General features: G+C 37.0%; 1 protein-coding gene across 1 annotated transcript; it reads right to left on the reverse strand.

The window, feature by feature from the left end:
- Positions 1 to 12687: 12687 nt before the first annotated feature.
- Positions 12688 to 13704, reverse strand: LOC122330446. The gene is made up of 3 exons (XM_043227465.1): positions 13383 to 13704; positions 13098 to 13300; positions 12688 to 13020 (listed from the first exon to the last, which is right to left on the reverse strand). Exons 1-3 carry the CDS (start codon positions 13654 to 13656, stop codon positions 12844 to 12846), a joined length of 654 nt encoding a protein of 217 aa, XP_043083400.1. The 5' UTR covers positions 13657 to 13704; the 3' UTR covers positions 12688 to 12843.
- Positions 13705 to 18394: the final 4690 nt, after the last annotated feature.

The following is an 18394-nucleotide window of genomic DNA, read 5'->3' on the forward strand; positions in this document are numbered from 1 at the left end:
AGGAGGGGAAAAAGAGGACAAGAAAGGGGTAAAAAAAACTCCTCTCAGAGCATAATCTGGGCACAGAGGAGCCGTTACATCCTTGCTGTAGGTGGAGGATATCAGCTGAAGTGAATCACTGCACAGGTAGAGCGCAATAACGGCTCCGTTTCTGCATGGGATGAGCACATCCAAACAGCTTCTCTCCGACAGGGGGACGCCTGCATTGGATTCCACAGCAGAGCCACGGCTCACGGGCATGCTTTTAATAACCACCGCAGCTTAATGCCATCAAAAACAAAAAGCATCTCCATTTTGTGTGCCGTGCTGTGCGATCAAGAGCTCAGAGTTGACCTTGTGGGAGGATAGCTGTATGGCGGAGTGTGTGCATGAGAGTGTGATGAGGTGAGAGAGAAGGAGGGAGAGAGAGACAGCGTGATGGAAGACAGAGAGAGAGAGCGAGAGAGAGAGAGGAGCGAAGGGGGAGGAGATAGCAGGAGTGAAGAGAATTGCATTGCGGGCGGCATTGAAAAACCAGCACGCACGCGTCACAGTGAGGTACACGCCTGACATGAGACATCAAACATATTCATGAGCGCCCGAACTGACTCACGGTAAACAAAGACTGATCGGGTAAGGCTGTCAGGAAATTCACAAGCCAAAGCGAACTTGCAGTGTGAGGCGGCTGAAGGGCGAAAGGATTTGTGTGAGGTCACGCAGAAATAGTGGTTTACTAACATGGCATGTTCAGTGGATAATGCTGATATCTAGAAAACATGCCTGATAAAGTGTTCATGTATAACACAGTTTAGGGAAAATAAATGAGGTTCATATTAAAATTTGGAACGCAAAAGTTTTGTTATCTGTGATCTGTCAGTAGATTTTGGAACAGACTAGGCTTTGGAAACCTAGACTTGTTTAGCTGATTCTGATCATCACGGAAACTAATCAAACAGAAAAGAACAACTGAAATAACAAAAACAAACTGAAAATAGAACTAATTAAAAAACAGAAGAATAAAAAGATAGAGAAAAAAAATTAAAACCAAAAAACAGAAATACAAAGCAAATAAAAATGAAAAGAAAATGAAACAAAAACTGAAAAGAACAAAAAACCACATACACACACACAAACATATTTAATATATAAATATATATAATGTATTTTTATATATATATATATATATATATATATATATATATATATATATATATATATATATATATATAATTTTTATTATTATTATAATTTTTTTTTAATAATAATAATAAAAAAGCAGATAAAAGACAGCAGGTCTGAGCAGAATATATTCATGTGCATCTCGTCCGTCAAGCCGGTTCTTTGATTACTAGTAAATCTAGAACACCTGTTGTCAAATGGAGCGGCATTTAATACACAGAGCCATAGATCACTGATGAGCTACGCAATATAATATGCTGCTACATTTTGAAAAACAGGTGGAGATTTACTGCTAATCAAAGAACAGGCTTTACTGATGAGATGTGCATGAATATATTGTACAATATATTGCCCAGCCCTACAAGAAAAAAATAAATAATTTTTTTATAAAAATAAAAAAATATATATATATATAATAACAAAATAGAAAAGCAAATAAAATAAAGTAAAATAAAAAATTTTTTTTTTTTATATTGGATCAGACTATCAGACTATTACAACTACTGCATTACCCACATATAAACTGTTCTATTTTAAAGCCTAGGCTAATTAAAAAAATCTAAGGCAATATCAGAATATATGTTGTTAAGCAAAAGTACAGATTGAAGAATTACACTGACATCTACTACCTGACCCATGCTGATATTAAACCTGGAGCGTATGGCCTGCGATCCATCATTATTTCTGTCCAGAACTAAAACAACCCCTCACAAACACCGTGATAACCTTTTGATGTAGAGGTGAAGAAGATAAGGCCGATCTGTCACTCGAGCGTGTTAAAGAAGGATCAGACGGGTGGTGTTACAGATGCGCTACTTTTTTTCTGCCATCCAGAAAAAAACAAAGATGTCACAGTCAATTAAGTGAATGAATACGGTTAGCATCTGCAACCTGACTGAATGCTGTAAGAGCAGCAGATGCAGCAGACCAACGCTGCCACTTTATCACACAGTAATTTCATTTCCCTCAAAAAGCATTTCCCGAAGATTAAATGACTGGCATGACCCTATAATCTGCACCGCAGCAGGACAAATCAAAAGAGGGCCTAGAGGTATACTATTTCAGTCAATATCTAATGAATTCTACTTGCATTGTAGTTTGTATTGTGGTTCCCATAAACATCCTTTAATAATCACCTAGATTGAAGCGCTTAGCCATCAAGTTACAGATATACTACTGTATATTATACTGTACATTATTTGATTCTGGCCCAAAATAAATTCATAAATAAAAGCTAAATAGAATAAAAAGTGAAAACAAAATTAAATTAAATTAATATATTCATAAACATATATTAGTAGAGTAATTTTAATGAAAACTAGTCATCTTTCCCTAACTTCATTCTCACTAATAATCAGCGAGATATAGGCAAATATGTGCACCATGAAATTTAAAGATTAAGGATAATTGCATTAAAATCGATTGGTACAAGTAAGAGTTCTTTGTAATAAGATAATCTCTTTTGTAGGGCTTTTACACACGCGCTCCTTAAGACAAGAAGGGACTGAGGACTAAGCACAACAAAGCAGATTTCATTTCTGTGGAAAGCTGGCTGTAGTATATCGATTTTTGGGGTGTTTTTGGGCTTCGCTCCGTTGAAAAGCGACCCTTTCCGAAGCAGCCGCATGCGCAGAACCTGCACTCGCCGACAGCCGCTGAAGTCTATCGCATCTTGTCACTACCCCCGCAAAAAAGCGTTAAAACGATAACGATGTGGAAATGTAGAAAAGAGAAAAAGTGGCCAAGTTAATGTATCTGTCATTAGAAACTATTTACATCTGTTGTCCCGTCTTTCTTTAATGTAGCTGCGGGTGTTATTGAAAAACTCACGTGGTTTTTCTAACAACTTCATCATGGGGAAATAGTCGAAAAGCTAAAAACTACACAGATAAAAAGGCTAACAGGTGTGGAGTTACCATCACTGGTAACGACGCTCACGTGAGCTATTAAGCAAAAAGAAACGAGCGTACCGGTCTGTAGCGCGTGATCATCATCTTGAAATTCCAGTTGTTCCCAAAACCTCATAAGACGATTTCCAGTCCGGTCCGGAGACCTCGCCGTTCAAAACGAGCGCCTAACTCACGCGGGAACAGGCTGAGGATAAAACATGACTGACGTTTTTCCGCGCCTTTTGCCATAGGGTCCGTTTTTTCTCCTCCGGGAACTGACCGAGGTCCTGAAAAGAGCCGTTAGAGAATCCGACCGTTTCGAATTCCCAAACATCGATTCGAAAGTTGCTCGCGCTCAGTTCGTCCAGCTGTCACGTACGCACGCACGCGCGCGCGCGCGACGCGAGCGATCAATCAATCGCTGACGCCACAGAGCCGCGCGACGACGACCGATCGATCACGCGATAGAAGAAAACACAGTGCGACTGATTTCAGCGCACCAGTTGAATTATTAGCGTGAAATTATAACACGGTCTTGCAACAAAAGGAGTCGCTTCGGCTGGAATGCAAGTTCCGTCGAGGCCGGGCTGATGAGGACCTAAAATGCTGCCTTGCTGCGTGAAAGTGACCCACTAATCGTTCGCGAAGCGCAGGCTATATGGGCCAAATTCGACAGGTGCTGAAGATATTGCTAGTGAAAACCCGCCAATCAGGACGTCGGATGAGGACGTCGTCATCACAGCACAACATATACCCCTCAAACAAAGAGCACAGATGAAATCAGACTGTATCTGAAACCAAACAGCCTTTTGCTTAGAAAACAACGAAATTAATAATTGCTTTAAGGGGGAAGCGCATAGGCCTACGTATGTATTGGTAAAATGGCGTTGTGGAATAAAATCTTAAAATAAGATTAAAATGGGTTTTTTATCTCACGTACACGTGAGGGGAAGGAAGAAATCTCACTTTTTAAAAAGGAAATTAAATTCACAGCATACACTTAATTTAGCAGGTCGTTGTATGTGTGTGTGTATATATATATATATATATATATATATATATATATATATATATATATATATATATATATATATATATATATATATAAACAAACATGAAAGAGAGAAGACCTCACTGCGCTGGTTCACAGAATGAGCGTAAAGACATGGTGAAAACATGCTTAAAGGCACAATTATTATCATTATTATTATTATTATCTGCTGCTACCAGGAGGCCATTTCTGGTAGTGCAAAGAATTATTGATACAGTGTTTTTGTATCATGGTTTGTTCTGAGATATATATATTTATAAATATATATATATAAAACACACACACACACAATTCCACGCACAATGCAGACAAACATTTATAGCAACGTCATCATTAGGCTTATGTAACACACGTAACGTTTTGGTGTTTATTTTTGCAACTTATATCTTTTTTATGCAGAATGATACATATTATTTCCTTGAAGACACATATAATATGTGTGTGTGTGTGTGTATTAATATATATATATATATATATATATATATATATATATATATATATATATATATATATATATATATATATATATATATATATACCCGACCAAAAAGTATTTATTGAGATTACTGAGATGTGTTGCATATCATGGACAACTGCATCAGATACAGCAGTAAAGCGCATTAAAGCACATAACTATTATTCACTTTATCCTTACTGGCAAGCCGAAAATCAAACGACGTTTTGTGTTATTAAAGAACATTAAGCCACTTTTATTTTCCGCTAAATGCAAGCATAGAGCGCTGCCAAGGCACAATCTTAATTCATAATGTCACTAAGCCTGCGTTCATAATGTCTACGCTTCGTGTATATAAAGAGAGGATCGGTGAGCGCTGTTCAGGAACGGTGAGTGCACTCTAACGCCTCCGATTGGCCAAAGCGTTCCAGAAATCAACGCTGCTCGACGCTGCCAACGCGTGCTATGTAGACTACAGAACGATGAATAACAATGCATTTGTGTTTAGATGCTTTATTTACAGATATTTAGCAGGAGTCGCGCCCATCAAACGATCTCCCGCGGATTTTGATTACGTCACAATCGAAGTAAACTCTAATCGAATTAAGACACGAGGAATACTCCTGCTATTGAAGTGCAGTACAGTCATATAGGGCTTTTTGGTCGGTTTGACGACAAGTAAAAGAGCTTCGACACCGCCGTCGTCTGAACGCACGTACAAATAATTAACCGGACTTGAAGCTTTTATTAAATTATATATGAAACACCCAAAACAGTATATGGCACCATTATGAAGACGAACTATGTGTTTAGATTCCGGAGGGGAGGTCGGATGTCATTATGCCATTATGAGGTGTTTTACTAGAATTTTAAAGAAATTATTAATTTAATTCATTTTGTAGGCTCAAACTGAAGTTGTTGGGGTTTTAAGTAAAATTACTTATTAGCTGTAAATTTGTACAAAAATCTGATTTTGTAGTGTATTCCACCCTTAAGACTCACAAAATAGAACAAGGACAAGACCAGAGCACAAACAAAGGAAGCTGTTGATAAAGACACGTGATATTTATATATTAATGCTTAGCGCATAGTTCATGCGTGGTTTTTCAGCTATGCAAATGTTGCCCTCCAAACAGTTAGTATGTTAGGGAAATCAAAGAAATAGAAATGGTAAACATTCTATAAAGTGCGTTTAAACAAATGATAATAATACATAATAATATAGTGATAACTACATAAAACTGGTACACAATGAATCAAAGCTTGTGACCAAGCAGCCAAGGAATGAATCAGCAGCAACTTTCATGACGAAAACATGCTTGACTCTAAAAATACAAAGTGAATAGAAAGCAGCGATGATGATAAGATCGCGAATAGAGCAACTTTTTGTTAGGTCTACTTATTTGCAAATGTACATTTTTAAAGCTACATCTTAGCCTGGAAAACAGTCGGAAAACATCTTACGGAAAACAGTCAAAAGCTAACCAATACAATGTTAATGTGGTATTTGATTTGGTTTTCTCTTCTGACCATCACAATCAATCTTGTCTGGATGGTTTTACTGAATTAAGTAAAAGGCTTTGCAGCTAATGGAACTGCTAGACGGACCGATTGGATTCAGCAGACAATAGGACCGTCCACTAAGTAGCCGGGGTTAAAAGCTACACTCCCCTGCCTGATAGCAATCCTACAGGAACACGACTCACTAATCATATATGGCGCATATATTTTTAAATTAAAATCTAGGCAATCAATACAGCACAACATATCACCTCCTTATGGCTCAAAACAAAGAGCTCAACTGACATACCATAGCAGAAGGCAAACACTTTTTTTATAATGCATTTTTCGCCAACAACAACACGGCCCAAATAGTAACTTCTACGATGGCACGGTTGATTGTGTTTACCGACAGCGGTTTGGGTCCAAGTCAATGACCTCAATGGGCCTCAAAAACACAGGCATCTCTAAAACATCCCTTTTATAGCTAATCATGATGTCAATTAACTTAATTAGTTGCTAGATATTCTCCCACAACATTTCTTGCTTTTTCAGCCATCGTTGCCAACTTTTAGAGCTCTGTAGCAGGCGTCAGATTTGACATTTAGCGTATAAAAAGTGTACGATTTCTCTGTTTAAACATGTGTTATGTTTTCTAGGTTCCGTTGCAAATAAAATATCGGCTCATGTGATTTGAAAGTCCTTTAGTTTTCATTTCATCCAAATTTAAAATAATGTCCCAACATTTCCAGCGACAGCAGGGCGTTTACGGAAGCGTAAAAATAATCGCCTTTAATCGCAAATACTATTTCTAGCTCGTTTCTTGTAAACCGATAACAGAATAAACACACGCACAGTATATTCTTTCGGTTACATGCAGCAGCAAAAGAACCGGTCAAAGCAGCAATAATCAATGCACGAGTCACGGCTTGTAACAATCACTTTGAACACGATCAATCAGAACAGCCTTGTGAAGAAGAGTATTGACTATTGCATTATTGAATCATTAGCATAACAAATCCCCAGCTCAAAACATCTGGGCGGGTTTCTAGATTGACAAAGAGATTGTCACGTGTCCATGCTGCAGAATCAGGGTGGCGCCATATTTAATTTTTTTGACAATGGACCCTTCTTTTTCAGACTTTCAGTGGACAAAGAAGATGACATGATCTAGTGCTTTTATTGAGTATTGTAATTGTAATGTCTCTCGCAGCCTCGTTTTCATCAGTGTTCACTATGGAGTCTAGCCTAAGGTCTATGGATGGCTTTTAGGGGCTTTTACCATTGGGCTAGCGGTTGGGGGATGGGGGCTCCTCATCTGTACACAGGGGCACTGCCTTGGAAACCCTTTTTGTTTGCAGTGGGTCTGCTTTAGGGCTGAAGACATACAGCAGATGACAGGGTCCCTACTGAAAGCCATTTACACTACCGATTGCTTCTTTCATTGGCAATAGAGACAGACCACATAATGAAGCAAACTGAATTTAGGGTACACTTTGAGCTGTCATTGCGTGCGGTCGTATATCATATTATGAGAATTACGTACACTTCATCTTCATATTCCTTCGGTGGAGACCAGGTCGGTCCAGGTCTACGAGAGCTTGCATGGAGGAACGAACAAAAGAATGAAAGCACAATATAATAATACATGGGCAGATTTTTCCTCCCGTTTTTCATTTTCATTGTCGAAAGGCATCAGCTGTGAATAACAATAGCCTGCAAAACCTCACCCTCTTAAATATATGAATGCAAATAGCACAACATAACAAGCCAATAATTTGCAGTAGCTTAGGGTGTTTTAACTTTCCAATAAAAAACATAGAAAATGAACCATAACCACAGCCATGATAATAATGTAATTATTATGTAATTGTGCTCAATTGGTTTAGTGTAGCATTTATGTCATGTTGAAATTACGACAATTACTGTAATTGTTCGATTAACATTGTCATATTCACATTACTGTATTCTGAAATATCATTTTCTAAAACAGCGTTAATAACAATAACAGGACCCTAGTGATGACTTTAAAATGCATAGTAAATCACTACATTTCAGTCTTCTTCCAACCGTCACATCTCATAAGAAAATTGTCGCTGGTCACATTTTAAGCATTTTTAAAGCTTTTATCAACAATAGCCATCAATTATTGCCAATATTAAGAGCATTCTGCATTTCTAATGTTACTTTCTTATTTGATTAGGTCTGCATGTTGCACACAAGATATCCATTGTCTCGCCTTCATGGTTCGGGGTGTTTGCTAGAGCTTTTTATGATATCCTATACAATAAAAAATATAATCCTATATAAGATAAAACGTTAATATAAGCACAAACGGGTACAGAGAGTAACTGTTATTATGAAGGGTTACGGAACCATGGAATATGGATTAAAATCATCCACGTATTTTTGAAATCTCAGTAAAACAGAAAAGAAAAACAAACAGTGCTGTGTTTATTCTGAAAAAAAATGTAAGTTGACAATCTGAGAACTCAGCAAATTAGTGCTCATTGATTTCCAAGAAAAGACAAATGAACACTGTATGTCTGGATAATTGTCACCTCTAATCCAATCAATGGCAGCTTCTACTTACAATGAATAAACTATTCAAGGCAAAGCCAGAGCTTTGTTAGTGCCTTATTAGTTCGGCATGGCCAATAAATCAATTTATGAAAAACATCTGATCTTTAAAGGTGCACTCGTTAATTATGTACAATAAAGTTCTGAAATACATTATAAAAAATCCATACAACCACAAAGTAGTGTCCGCTATTATCGTAGAAGATCATCTTTTGGTGGCTACCATTTTTGAGATCACATGACCACTATATATATATATATATATATATATATATATATATATATATATATATATATATATATATCATGCAATATACAGGCTCTTTCCCATTTACTACACTCAAAACCATTGCCTTTCCATCAAAACAAATAATCTATCAATGTTTAACACCCACAGAACCAATACACTGGAAAAACACATCTGGTGATGCTCGCCTTCATAAAAAATGCACACTGGAATGTCATTTGGTGCACTCTAATATTATATAACCTTCAGTTTGTGCAGAGCACATGGGATCCACTCAAAGGTTGCTTTCATATCAACAAGACGTATCACGAAACAAGTATGACATACAGTGGGTACGGAAAGTATTCAGACCTTTTCCCAAAATAACTCATGGCTGTATTAGATCAAAAGGGTGCTTCTGCTAAATACTGAGCAAAGGGTCTGAATACTTAGGACCGTGTGACATTTAAGTTTTTCCTTTTTAATAAATCTGCAAAAATGTCAACAATCCAGTGTTTTTCCTGTCAATATGGGGTGCTGTGTGTACATTTAATGAAGAAAAAAATGAACGCAAATGAAATTAGCACATGGCTGCAATATAACAAAGAATTTAAGGGGGTCTGAATACTTTCCGTCCCCGCTGTATGTACGCGGGACTGAAGCTGAGGTGTCATGGGAAGGTAAAAGAATAACGCACGCCAAAATAAGAGCAATATTGCAGTCATACGCCTTAATATTTAACAAGATATTTATAACAAACGTTTAACCAAAAACAAAGTTATACAGAAAAACATTACCATTTTGCATATGTAATGAAAAACGGGTTTTTAAATCAATCACGCACAGGTTTTTGGTTTATACACTAAACATGTGGTGTTCCTCATGATATTGCCCCTTTATTTATTATCAAAGAAAATAACTAAACTACATCCTCCAAGGAAATACTGTTTGAAATGTAGCGTACACTTCACATGCAGATATATACACTCGGACAGCTGAGACTTCACTCAAGGACCAGAGAGTTGAAAGAGAGGAGGGGTGTAAGACAAAGTAATGACGACAGACACTTGTTTCTTGGATTTAACGGACGTGTTGTACGTGACTATTCGAGCATCTCTGGGGGCTGGAAATAAAACACACAGGCATGCGCACACACACGCACACTAAATGCTTGCCACATCCAATTAGACGCCACATAAGGTTTGCCTCGCTATGGCAAATAGGTCTATTAACTGTTAGCTGCTATTATGCTCGAATGCTCTGATATTTTATGACCGAGTGGTAAAGATGGTGAGGTGATAGAGACAGGATCATCTGAAAGAAAAGACACATGGTTCCTTAGATAAGAGTGAACAAATAAGACTGATAATTAGGCTCTTGCAACTGTTTCTCAATGCGTTCGCCGCCGCCTTTAAACTCTTCACAGCGTTCTCGTTACCATCTTCCAGAGGCACGGCGGGAAAAATTCAACTTCGTGTGAAGAGTTTTCAATAAATGACCAAAGTAGTGAGAAATAGTTTGTAAAAAGTTGTATAAGAATAGTTGTAAAAAACGGAAACAGTAGGAGTTTCTTTATTTTAATTTCTTCGAATGATTTAAACTTGCCAGGGTGTCGCTAACCCTGACCCTTTAACAATAATAAAGGCCGAAGAAGCATCTCAAGGCTCTACTCAAGCTCTACTCTCCTGTCCTTCTTCTTACACTCCTAAAATAACCACAGATTTGGCAAGCGGCCGTTCATTGAATTAAGGAGGCACAAGGACATCCTTTGTGATCAGACGGAGCAGGGCCGATTGTCTCATAGAGCAGGTCTAGATCTGTCAGGCTGATCATTTTAGTCTCATTGTGTGAAAACCGTCTCTCTTTACACCCCTGTCCCCCTCCGTCCTTCTCTTTCCGCCTCCCTGATCAATGCAATCAGTAAAAGCAGCATCTGTTTGGTCCTTGAGTTTGAAAAACTTATTATAATCAGCAACAATCAAAGCAATGAGTTGTAAAGATTCAGTAGCTTCTGCATCATCATCATCATCATTATCATCATCACATGAAGTATGAAGGGTGGCTGTTGACCCTGGAACAACATTTCAATACAAAATATTAATCTTGACCATATCTCTACGCCTAAACCTAACCTTACGAGTAATGCCTAAAATCGGAGGAAATGATAGACGAATGATGCACAATGCACCAAACACCGACTGTAAGCATAAACTTCATTAAAACGATAAGCTTTGTGGTCCTGCTAGCATGAGATGCGTTTCTTATCACCTGAACCAAAGGGATAAAGTTTCCAATAGCGATCATCAGCACTGCAAAAACCAAACCAAAAAATAGCACGCTTTTCTTCCTAAATTAATCTTTTTTTAAGCTAACAATTATCTTTAGAAAGTAATTAACAACGGTTCTGACTAAATGTTACGTTTTATATACGAAGTGTTCATTTGCAAAACAGATAACAGATAAAAAAATAGCCAACAAAACCCGACTGTAATCGCATGCTTTTGTAAAAAATAAAATTGCATTGATCATATTAGGACGTTTATATCTGCATAATTAAAATAAAAGTAAACGTTTTCAAATAGAGGATTAGTGAACAATAGATATTAAAAATAAAATTGATATTAAAAATAATTTTTTTATAATAAATATTGAATAACAAATGGTTCAAAAAAAGCTGCGTAAATGTTTTGCAATGTTTCAATGCTTTTTAGTTAAGACATTTGCCTGTATCATTTGTTTTGTGCATTGTTATGTCTAGCTTTGACGTTTTGTGCATTGTTATGTCTACGGCCCTAACTGTTTTAAACGAGAACGTGAGGAAATTTCCTGATTTAGATGTAGCTTTTTACACATTTATGATGCTAGTATCTAGGTCTTTGGCATTTATGTGTAATTTAAAACTGATTCATACTAAGCAAATAGCTTTCTTTTCCACACAGATGAAAAACAAAGCTATTTAGAGAGATAAAAGCATAGCAATTAATTGTATTAGCTCCGGTGACACACATTAGCCAACCTGAAATGTCCAGCGTCCAGTGAAGTGCAAAGGACAAATATGTTTAGAATCAGAGGATGAGCAGAATGTAAGAAGGATTAATGTGCCTCCTAGTGGAGACGAGATGCACTGATCATGACCGTTTACCATGTTTTTAAAGTTTAAAGTTCTCCATTATCAGTATTTGATATAAGGCAGGAGAGCGGACTACTACTTACACTTTAAAGGGGCTTTGCCACCATTGAGACTGCAAAAATATTCACAGTGCCCTTATGAAAGGTTCATATTTTGGTTTTGGGAATCACAAACAAAGGAATGACATGCATACAAGGTCAAAAAAACACTTTTCATTATACTATGGATTTATTTTTACATTATTTGTTCAACCACTCCCAAACAATTTGTTCAGTGATTATTCGGTGTTTGGTCGACTATAATACAAGGTAAGCTTTCAGATGTAAAATCTTTGCAGGATATTTTCATTCACTTAGAGATGTGTTACACGCTACGTGAAATAAAAGCAAAAAAATAAATAAATAAAAAGGTTGGCTGGAAAAATCGATATACATTAGCAAATATTAGTGCTGTCAAACAATTATTCGCAAACGATCACATCCAAAATAAAAGGTTTTATTTGCATAATATATGTGTATGTGCTGTGTATATTTAATGTATATGTATATATATAAAAATATGTTGTTTATTAAATATATTTATTATACTAAATAAATACAGAAATGTAAATATTCTCAAAATATATACTGAATGTATGTGTAATTATATATATACACACTAGTTGCACATAGAGCACACACACATATTAAGCAAACAACGTTTATTTTATTTTATTAAGCATTTGACAGCACTAATTTGTATGCATTATACATTTTGCCAACTTTATTTACTGTAATGTTTTAACTAAAACATTTTTTTGGCGAACCAGAATTATTATAAGACACGCGTGTTCCAATGTAGGACAAAGCCTGATTATTATAGATTATAAAAACGTGGATGGAGAGGGACGCGAGGATCTAATATGTTTATCTCCTCATCGATAGTGTCAGGCAGAAAAGATGAGCTCCTGTCCAGGAACTTATATGCATCCTTATCCTGCAAGCTGTAGATGTTCAGTGCCTTCAGGCAGGATTCACCAAAAGCTTTCCAGTGCTGAAAGATGTAAGGAGAAAATTAATCGCAACAGAACCACTCCCAAATGCAATCCGTTTACTCAGAGAGCAAGTTACCTCTTGTGCTGAATCAATATTCGTCAGAAAAATCTCCTTTAATTCACTATCCCCAATGAAGTGCTCTTTGGCAAAGGTCTCGTCATTGATAGCCTCCAGAATTACTTGTACTGATTTCCAGAACACATTATGCTGAATTAGAGATTGTTGGATTTGATAAAGCCACTTGTGGACTTCACTCAGATGGGTTATATTTTTCAAACCTTGAAAAACGATAAGAAGCATACAGTAATCGCGAGAGATCGGCTTCTGACCAATGAGATCTTTTAAGTGAAAGAATCTCACCATTCTGTGCCTTCATGTTTGTCAAATTTAGCTGAGCATCAGTCAGCCTCGCTTGGATGTTGTGCTGCTGGCTTTTCAGGATTGACCACTGATCGAGGAGTTCAGCTCTTTGATTGAAAAAAGGTCTAGAAAACGGTTTAATGACTCCGACAAACAGCAGGAGCGACAAATCAAGCATTCTGCTAGAAGCTTCTTTGGAAAGACGAAAATGGTGTCTCTGTGCGATCTGCGTCTCAATCCGTCCAATTTCCTCTAAGGTTTTCCTCAGTTCCATCAGAAGATCATTCACCACCTTCTCCAGAGTCTCTATCTCCGTAGTTTTATTCCCGCCTCAGCCTTTTCTTTAATCACATCACTAGCGCATGAACCCACGCCCGAGCGTGTTTCTCATACCTGATGATGAATGATTTTAGATAGTTATAATTTCAGGTAATCACAGCAAACTCCGTTCTGAATGCTTTCAACAGCGTAACAATTTCTCAACACTTTACCTGTCCACAATCTCTTTCACTTTGCCCACAACTTCTGCGATACATTCTTTCGCTTCTTTCAACATCAGCTCAGTCAAATCGGTGTCATTTGTTTCGACTGCGAGTTTCAGCTCGGTAACAGCCAAGAAACCATTTGTTTACTTGTGTCCACACACTGAAAGACAATTTCAAAAAAATGATTTGTCTGCAAGCAGATGCATCACGTTAACGGCAACTTCCAAAAGACAAAAAAGTACATTTTTATAAAACATAATTAAGTCGCACAATTACACTGGGACCTAAGTTACAAAAAAAGCTAATATAAAGGTAAATAGTTGTGCCTTGAAGACACATATGTGGCCCTGGACCACAAAACCAGTCATACATGTAATATAATAGCTGAATAAATAAGCTTTCCATTGATTTATGGTTTGTTAGGATAGGACTATTTTTGGTCTATTTTGGTCGAAAATACTGAGAAAACCCCAGATATCTGAATTCTGAACCATCACAATGGTGTTTTTATGAGACCAGATTGAGAAAATCACCTTTAAAGTTGTTCAAATGCTTTTATATATTTACAGTAGGAACACACTTTATATCAGGTGGCCGTACTTACACACAAAAATTAAGCACAATTTACTTATTGTGTTCATGAATATCCTAATGACTTTTTGTCATGAAAGAAAAATCAATAAGTTTGACCCATGCAATGTATTTTGTCTACAAATATACCCCAGCGACTTAAGGTTTTGTGGTCCAGGGTCACATATTACCTAAATCTGTCTCGCTTTCTTTGATGATATCTGCTTGTTTTACTCTCTTCTTTGGTTGGACTTCAGTATTAGAATTGCTTGAAAAAGACTGGCTTTACCTTCATAAGAATAACCTCAGAGAAGACAAACAGTTGCTGTGTTTCAGCAGCACACTGCCTGAGAGTCGTTTGCAACTTGGGGAACTTGGCCAAATACAGGTAAGAGAGATGGTAGAGCAAAGCCGTGTGATCAGCAGACGAATGAAGCTCGTGTATTAAGTTAAGGTCATTTTCTACCATCATGTCTGTGGAATAACAAATGTCACAATTACTACATGGCACTTCTGCACAAACCTGAGTCAAATACAACAACATTTAGCACATATGCACCTGAAAATTTTATTGGTCAAAAACAAAGTTTTGTTAAGTCACTGTTACGCTTTATAGATATAATGTGACTTTAGCCAAGCAGTGTTGGGAAAATGCATTACAACATTGCATAAAAAAGTAACTAATTACGTTACTTGGTTGCTTTTTATGAAAATGTAAATAATCATCAATCACTTGCTGACTCAGATGCAGCCATTTTAATGACAGAAAAACACAGACCTCTGTCATAAACCTTGGTCAAAAATGTATTGATTTTCCATTTAGCCACGATACTAACTCAGTATTGAAAAACAGTTCACTAACTTTTACTCACCTTTGCTATTGGCCATGTCTCTTCTTCAAACCGTTCTTCCTGGTCTGTAAAAATGTGACTCAAGTATCTGGGGGAAAAAAACAAAAGCGTAACAGATGTTATCAGCACTTTTATACTCTATGAAGCCTCATGTCATAGAGTAGAGACCTAAACCTGAGCGTGACAGAAAACTGGGTGTTGTCTTTGGGTTGTTTAAGGAGGCGTCTCTAAAGGGATCGTTCAATGATTTGTTCGTTTTTTTTTAATAATTCAGTCATTTTTATTTCACAGAAAACACATTCTGCCGACTATAAGTAAAGTTATTCCATTCTCTTATATTTAAGTAATACAGACTTGTAAAGTTGACAGTTTGGAGACAATCACAAAAAAGAGTGTGCAGATATTAATCAGGCAGTCGACTGATAATCTAATGAGAGTTAGTTGACAAGTAGGTGCCATGTTCATTTTCAACAAAACATATAAAAGGGAACATCTAGTGGTTTCTGTATGGGCTTGTTGATGACTCAGATTTCATTTCATGCTTTGTACGAACTGCACAAACCTGCCTTGTTTTGGACCAAGTCCAAGGTACAGCAGCAGTTTGGGAAGAGCTAGAGATGTTGAAGCTTGCATAAGTGGTCAGTTCCTATAACGCAACGCTTGGGTCGTTGCACAAGGCCTGCGTGAGGCACTGGTCCAGATTGGGTTATTGACGAATAATATTAAGATAATCTCACTTTCTGTTACAGTATCTCGAGATAATTCACTAAAATAATATAACACAAATCAATCCCTTGGGCTAATTCCACTTTCAAAGTCCATACTTTTGCAAAATTCACCAAAAAATGTTAATCTTGGCAGAAATTATCATCTAGGCAATTCTCATGTGATTTTTCATGGGTAGTGCTTTTAGTACATTAGTACACTGAAATATCAATGACTGTTGTGAAGTGTTGTGAAGTTTTAAAAAAAAAAGCTACTGAACCATGCTTTGATTTATCCTCCCAACTTTCTTCTTTTTTTAATGAAAACATGATTTTTACCTTGCTATCACTTATTTTGCAAGCATTCGAAATCATAATATTTATAATTTAAACATTTTTTCATTTAAGCCTCATAGCAGTTGCTGGACATGTTTCAAGAAAACTTTGTTTTTTGTTGCACCATTAGACCATCAAGAGGTTAATGGAGAAACCATCTATTTATCTATCTGCCTTTCTGCCTCTCCATCTGTGACTTTCAAACTTTAAAATATAAAATCATCAAGTTTTTCTTTAACTGTGAATCAAACTGACTTGGGTAAGCTTCAGGACTTCTGCCAGGCATTTCAGCAACGTGTTATTGCCTGTTATTGACTCATTTTTGATTTGTTCATCTCTTGATGTAAACCGTAAGTCTACAATTTCACAATTAGCTTTGGGCAAAATCCACAAAAAGTAAAAGTACAATATAGTATTTTGAATTTTAATACAGACCATAAATGGATCGATGAATACACCTGTAAATTGTAATGCAAAGAGTAACAGTAAAGTTAAGGAAATGCAAAGTGTGATTAGAGAGTTGGTACAGGATGAATAATATCAGTTACCAGAAGAGTCCTGTCTCTAGTCCTTTGAAAAACTTTTTTTTTAATATTTGTATATGTTTTTTTTTCTTGATTTAACCCAGCACGATACATTGTATCATCTGTAATGAAAAAAAAAACAAAAACAATGTGGACATATAGATGAAAAAACAGAGATATGCTCCATTTCCTCTATATTATAAATGTACGATATACAGGTGCTGGTCATATAATTAGAATATCATCAAAAAGTTGATTTATTTTACTTATTCCATTCAAAAAGCGAAACATGTATATTATATTTATTCATTAGACACAGACTGATATATTTCAAACGTTTATTTCTTTTGATTTTGATGATTATAACTGACAACTAATCAAAATCCCATATTCAGTATCTCAGAAAATTTTGTTATTATTGTGAAGAGGAAGATGCGATATGCCAGACCTAACAATGAAGAAGAGCTGAAGGCCACTATCAGAGCAACCTGGGCTCTCTTAACACCTGAGCAGTGCCACAGACTGACCGACTCCACTCCGCATTCAGGCAAAAGTATTGAGTGCTGTACATGCTCATACTATTCATGTTCATATTTTTCAGTTGGCCAAGATTTCTAAAAATCCTTTCTTTGTATTGGTCTTAAATGATATTCAAATTTTCTGAGATGCTGAATTTGGGATTTTCATTTAGTTGTCAGTTATAATCATCAAAATGAAAAGAAATAAACATTTCAAAATATATCAGTCTGGGTGTAATGAATGAATATAATATACAAGTTTCACTTTTTTGAATGGAATTAGTGAAATCTACTTTTTGATGATATTCTAATTACATGACCAGCACTGTATCTCATCAGTAAAGCTGCTTTATTGAGAGGTGATGGAGATTCATTAATCAAAGAAATGATGTTTAGCTATAAACAAATTTCGGGAGGAGCACGCACTGATAATTAACGCGGCTGGCTTCTCGTTTCCTAATCACGCAATTATCCAACCAGAGCAAGAGAAGCCTACTATAAATTCGCACAAGCCTCTTACCTCGATATCTCGTTTCCGAGCATGGTATTCAGCATGTCCGAACAAGACCAATCGCCAGAAACCTACGAAATCGAGGACGCCGAGCCCTCCACGACTCCGCTGAGCAAGCACGCTAACGCCCAGCTTCTCCCTACCGTGCAGCTTTTTCTTCCGCTCCATCCGCAACAAAATGGACAATTCCGGCTTTGCGTCAAGCACTCGCAAACGCGAACATTCCATTCTCCCGCCGCGTTAACAAGGCCGAGCTTCTCTCGCTGTACTCGACTTATCAAACAGGCGCAGCTTCGCCAAACATTTCTCCTCCAGCCAAAAGAAAGGAAACAACTAGAAGAAGCCGTAATTCTCCCAGGGAAAGACCCGAGAAGTCAGCATCTGCACCCGTATTAAGCCTCCGCCCACCAGGAGGCGGCAGAAGGCCCCCAGCTAGTGCTAGCAAAGCCCAGGACCCAAACACCAGCAGCTCTTCCTCCAGTTTCCAGCAAACAACCCACACAGCAGGCACCA

Source organism: Puntigrus tetrazona, chromosome 25, assembly GCF_018831695.1.
Source record: "Puntigrus tetrazona isolate hp1 chromosome 25, ASM1883169v1, whole genome shotgun sequence".
Taxonomy (NCBI): Eukaryota; Metazoa; Chordata; class Actinopteri; order Cypriniformes; family Cyprinidae; genus Puntigrus; species Puntigrus tetrazona.

What these genes read in the sequence shown, in the direction of transcription:
- LOC122330446 (XM_043227465.1), bottom strand. Translation starts at nt 13,656, where the DNA reads ATGGAACTGAGGAAAACCTTAGAGGAAATTGGACGGATTGAGACGCAG. An exon ending in AAACATGAAGGCACAGAATG is followed by an intron (nt 13,301 to 13,382) that starts GTGAGATTCTTT and finishes TCGTTTTTCAAG; the next exon opens with GTTTGAAAAATATAACCCAT. An exon ending in ATATTGATTCAGCACAAGAG is followed by an intron (nt 13,021 to 13,097) that starts GTAACTTGCTCT and finishes TACATCTTTCAG; the next exon opens with CACTGGAAAGCTTTTGGTGA.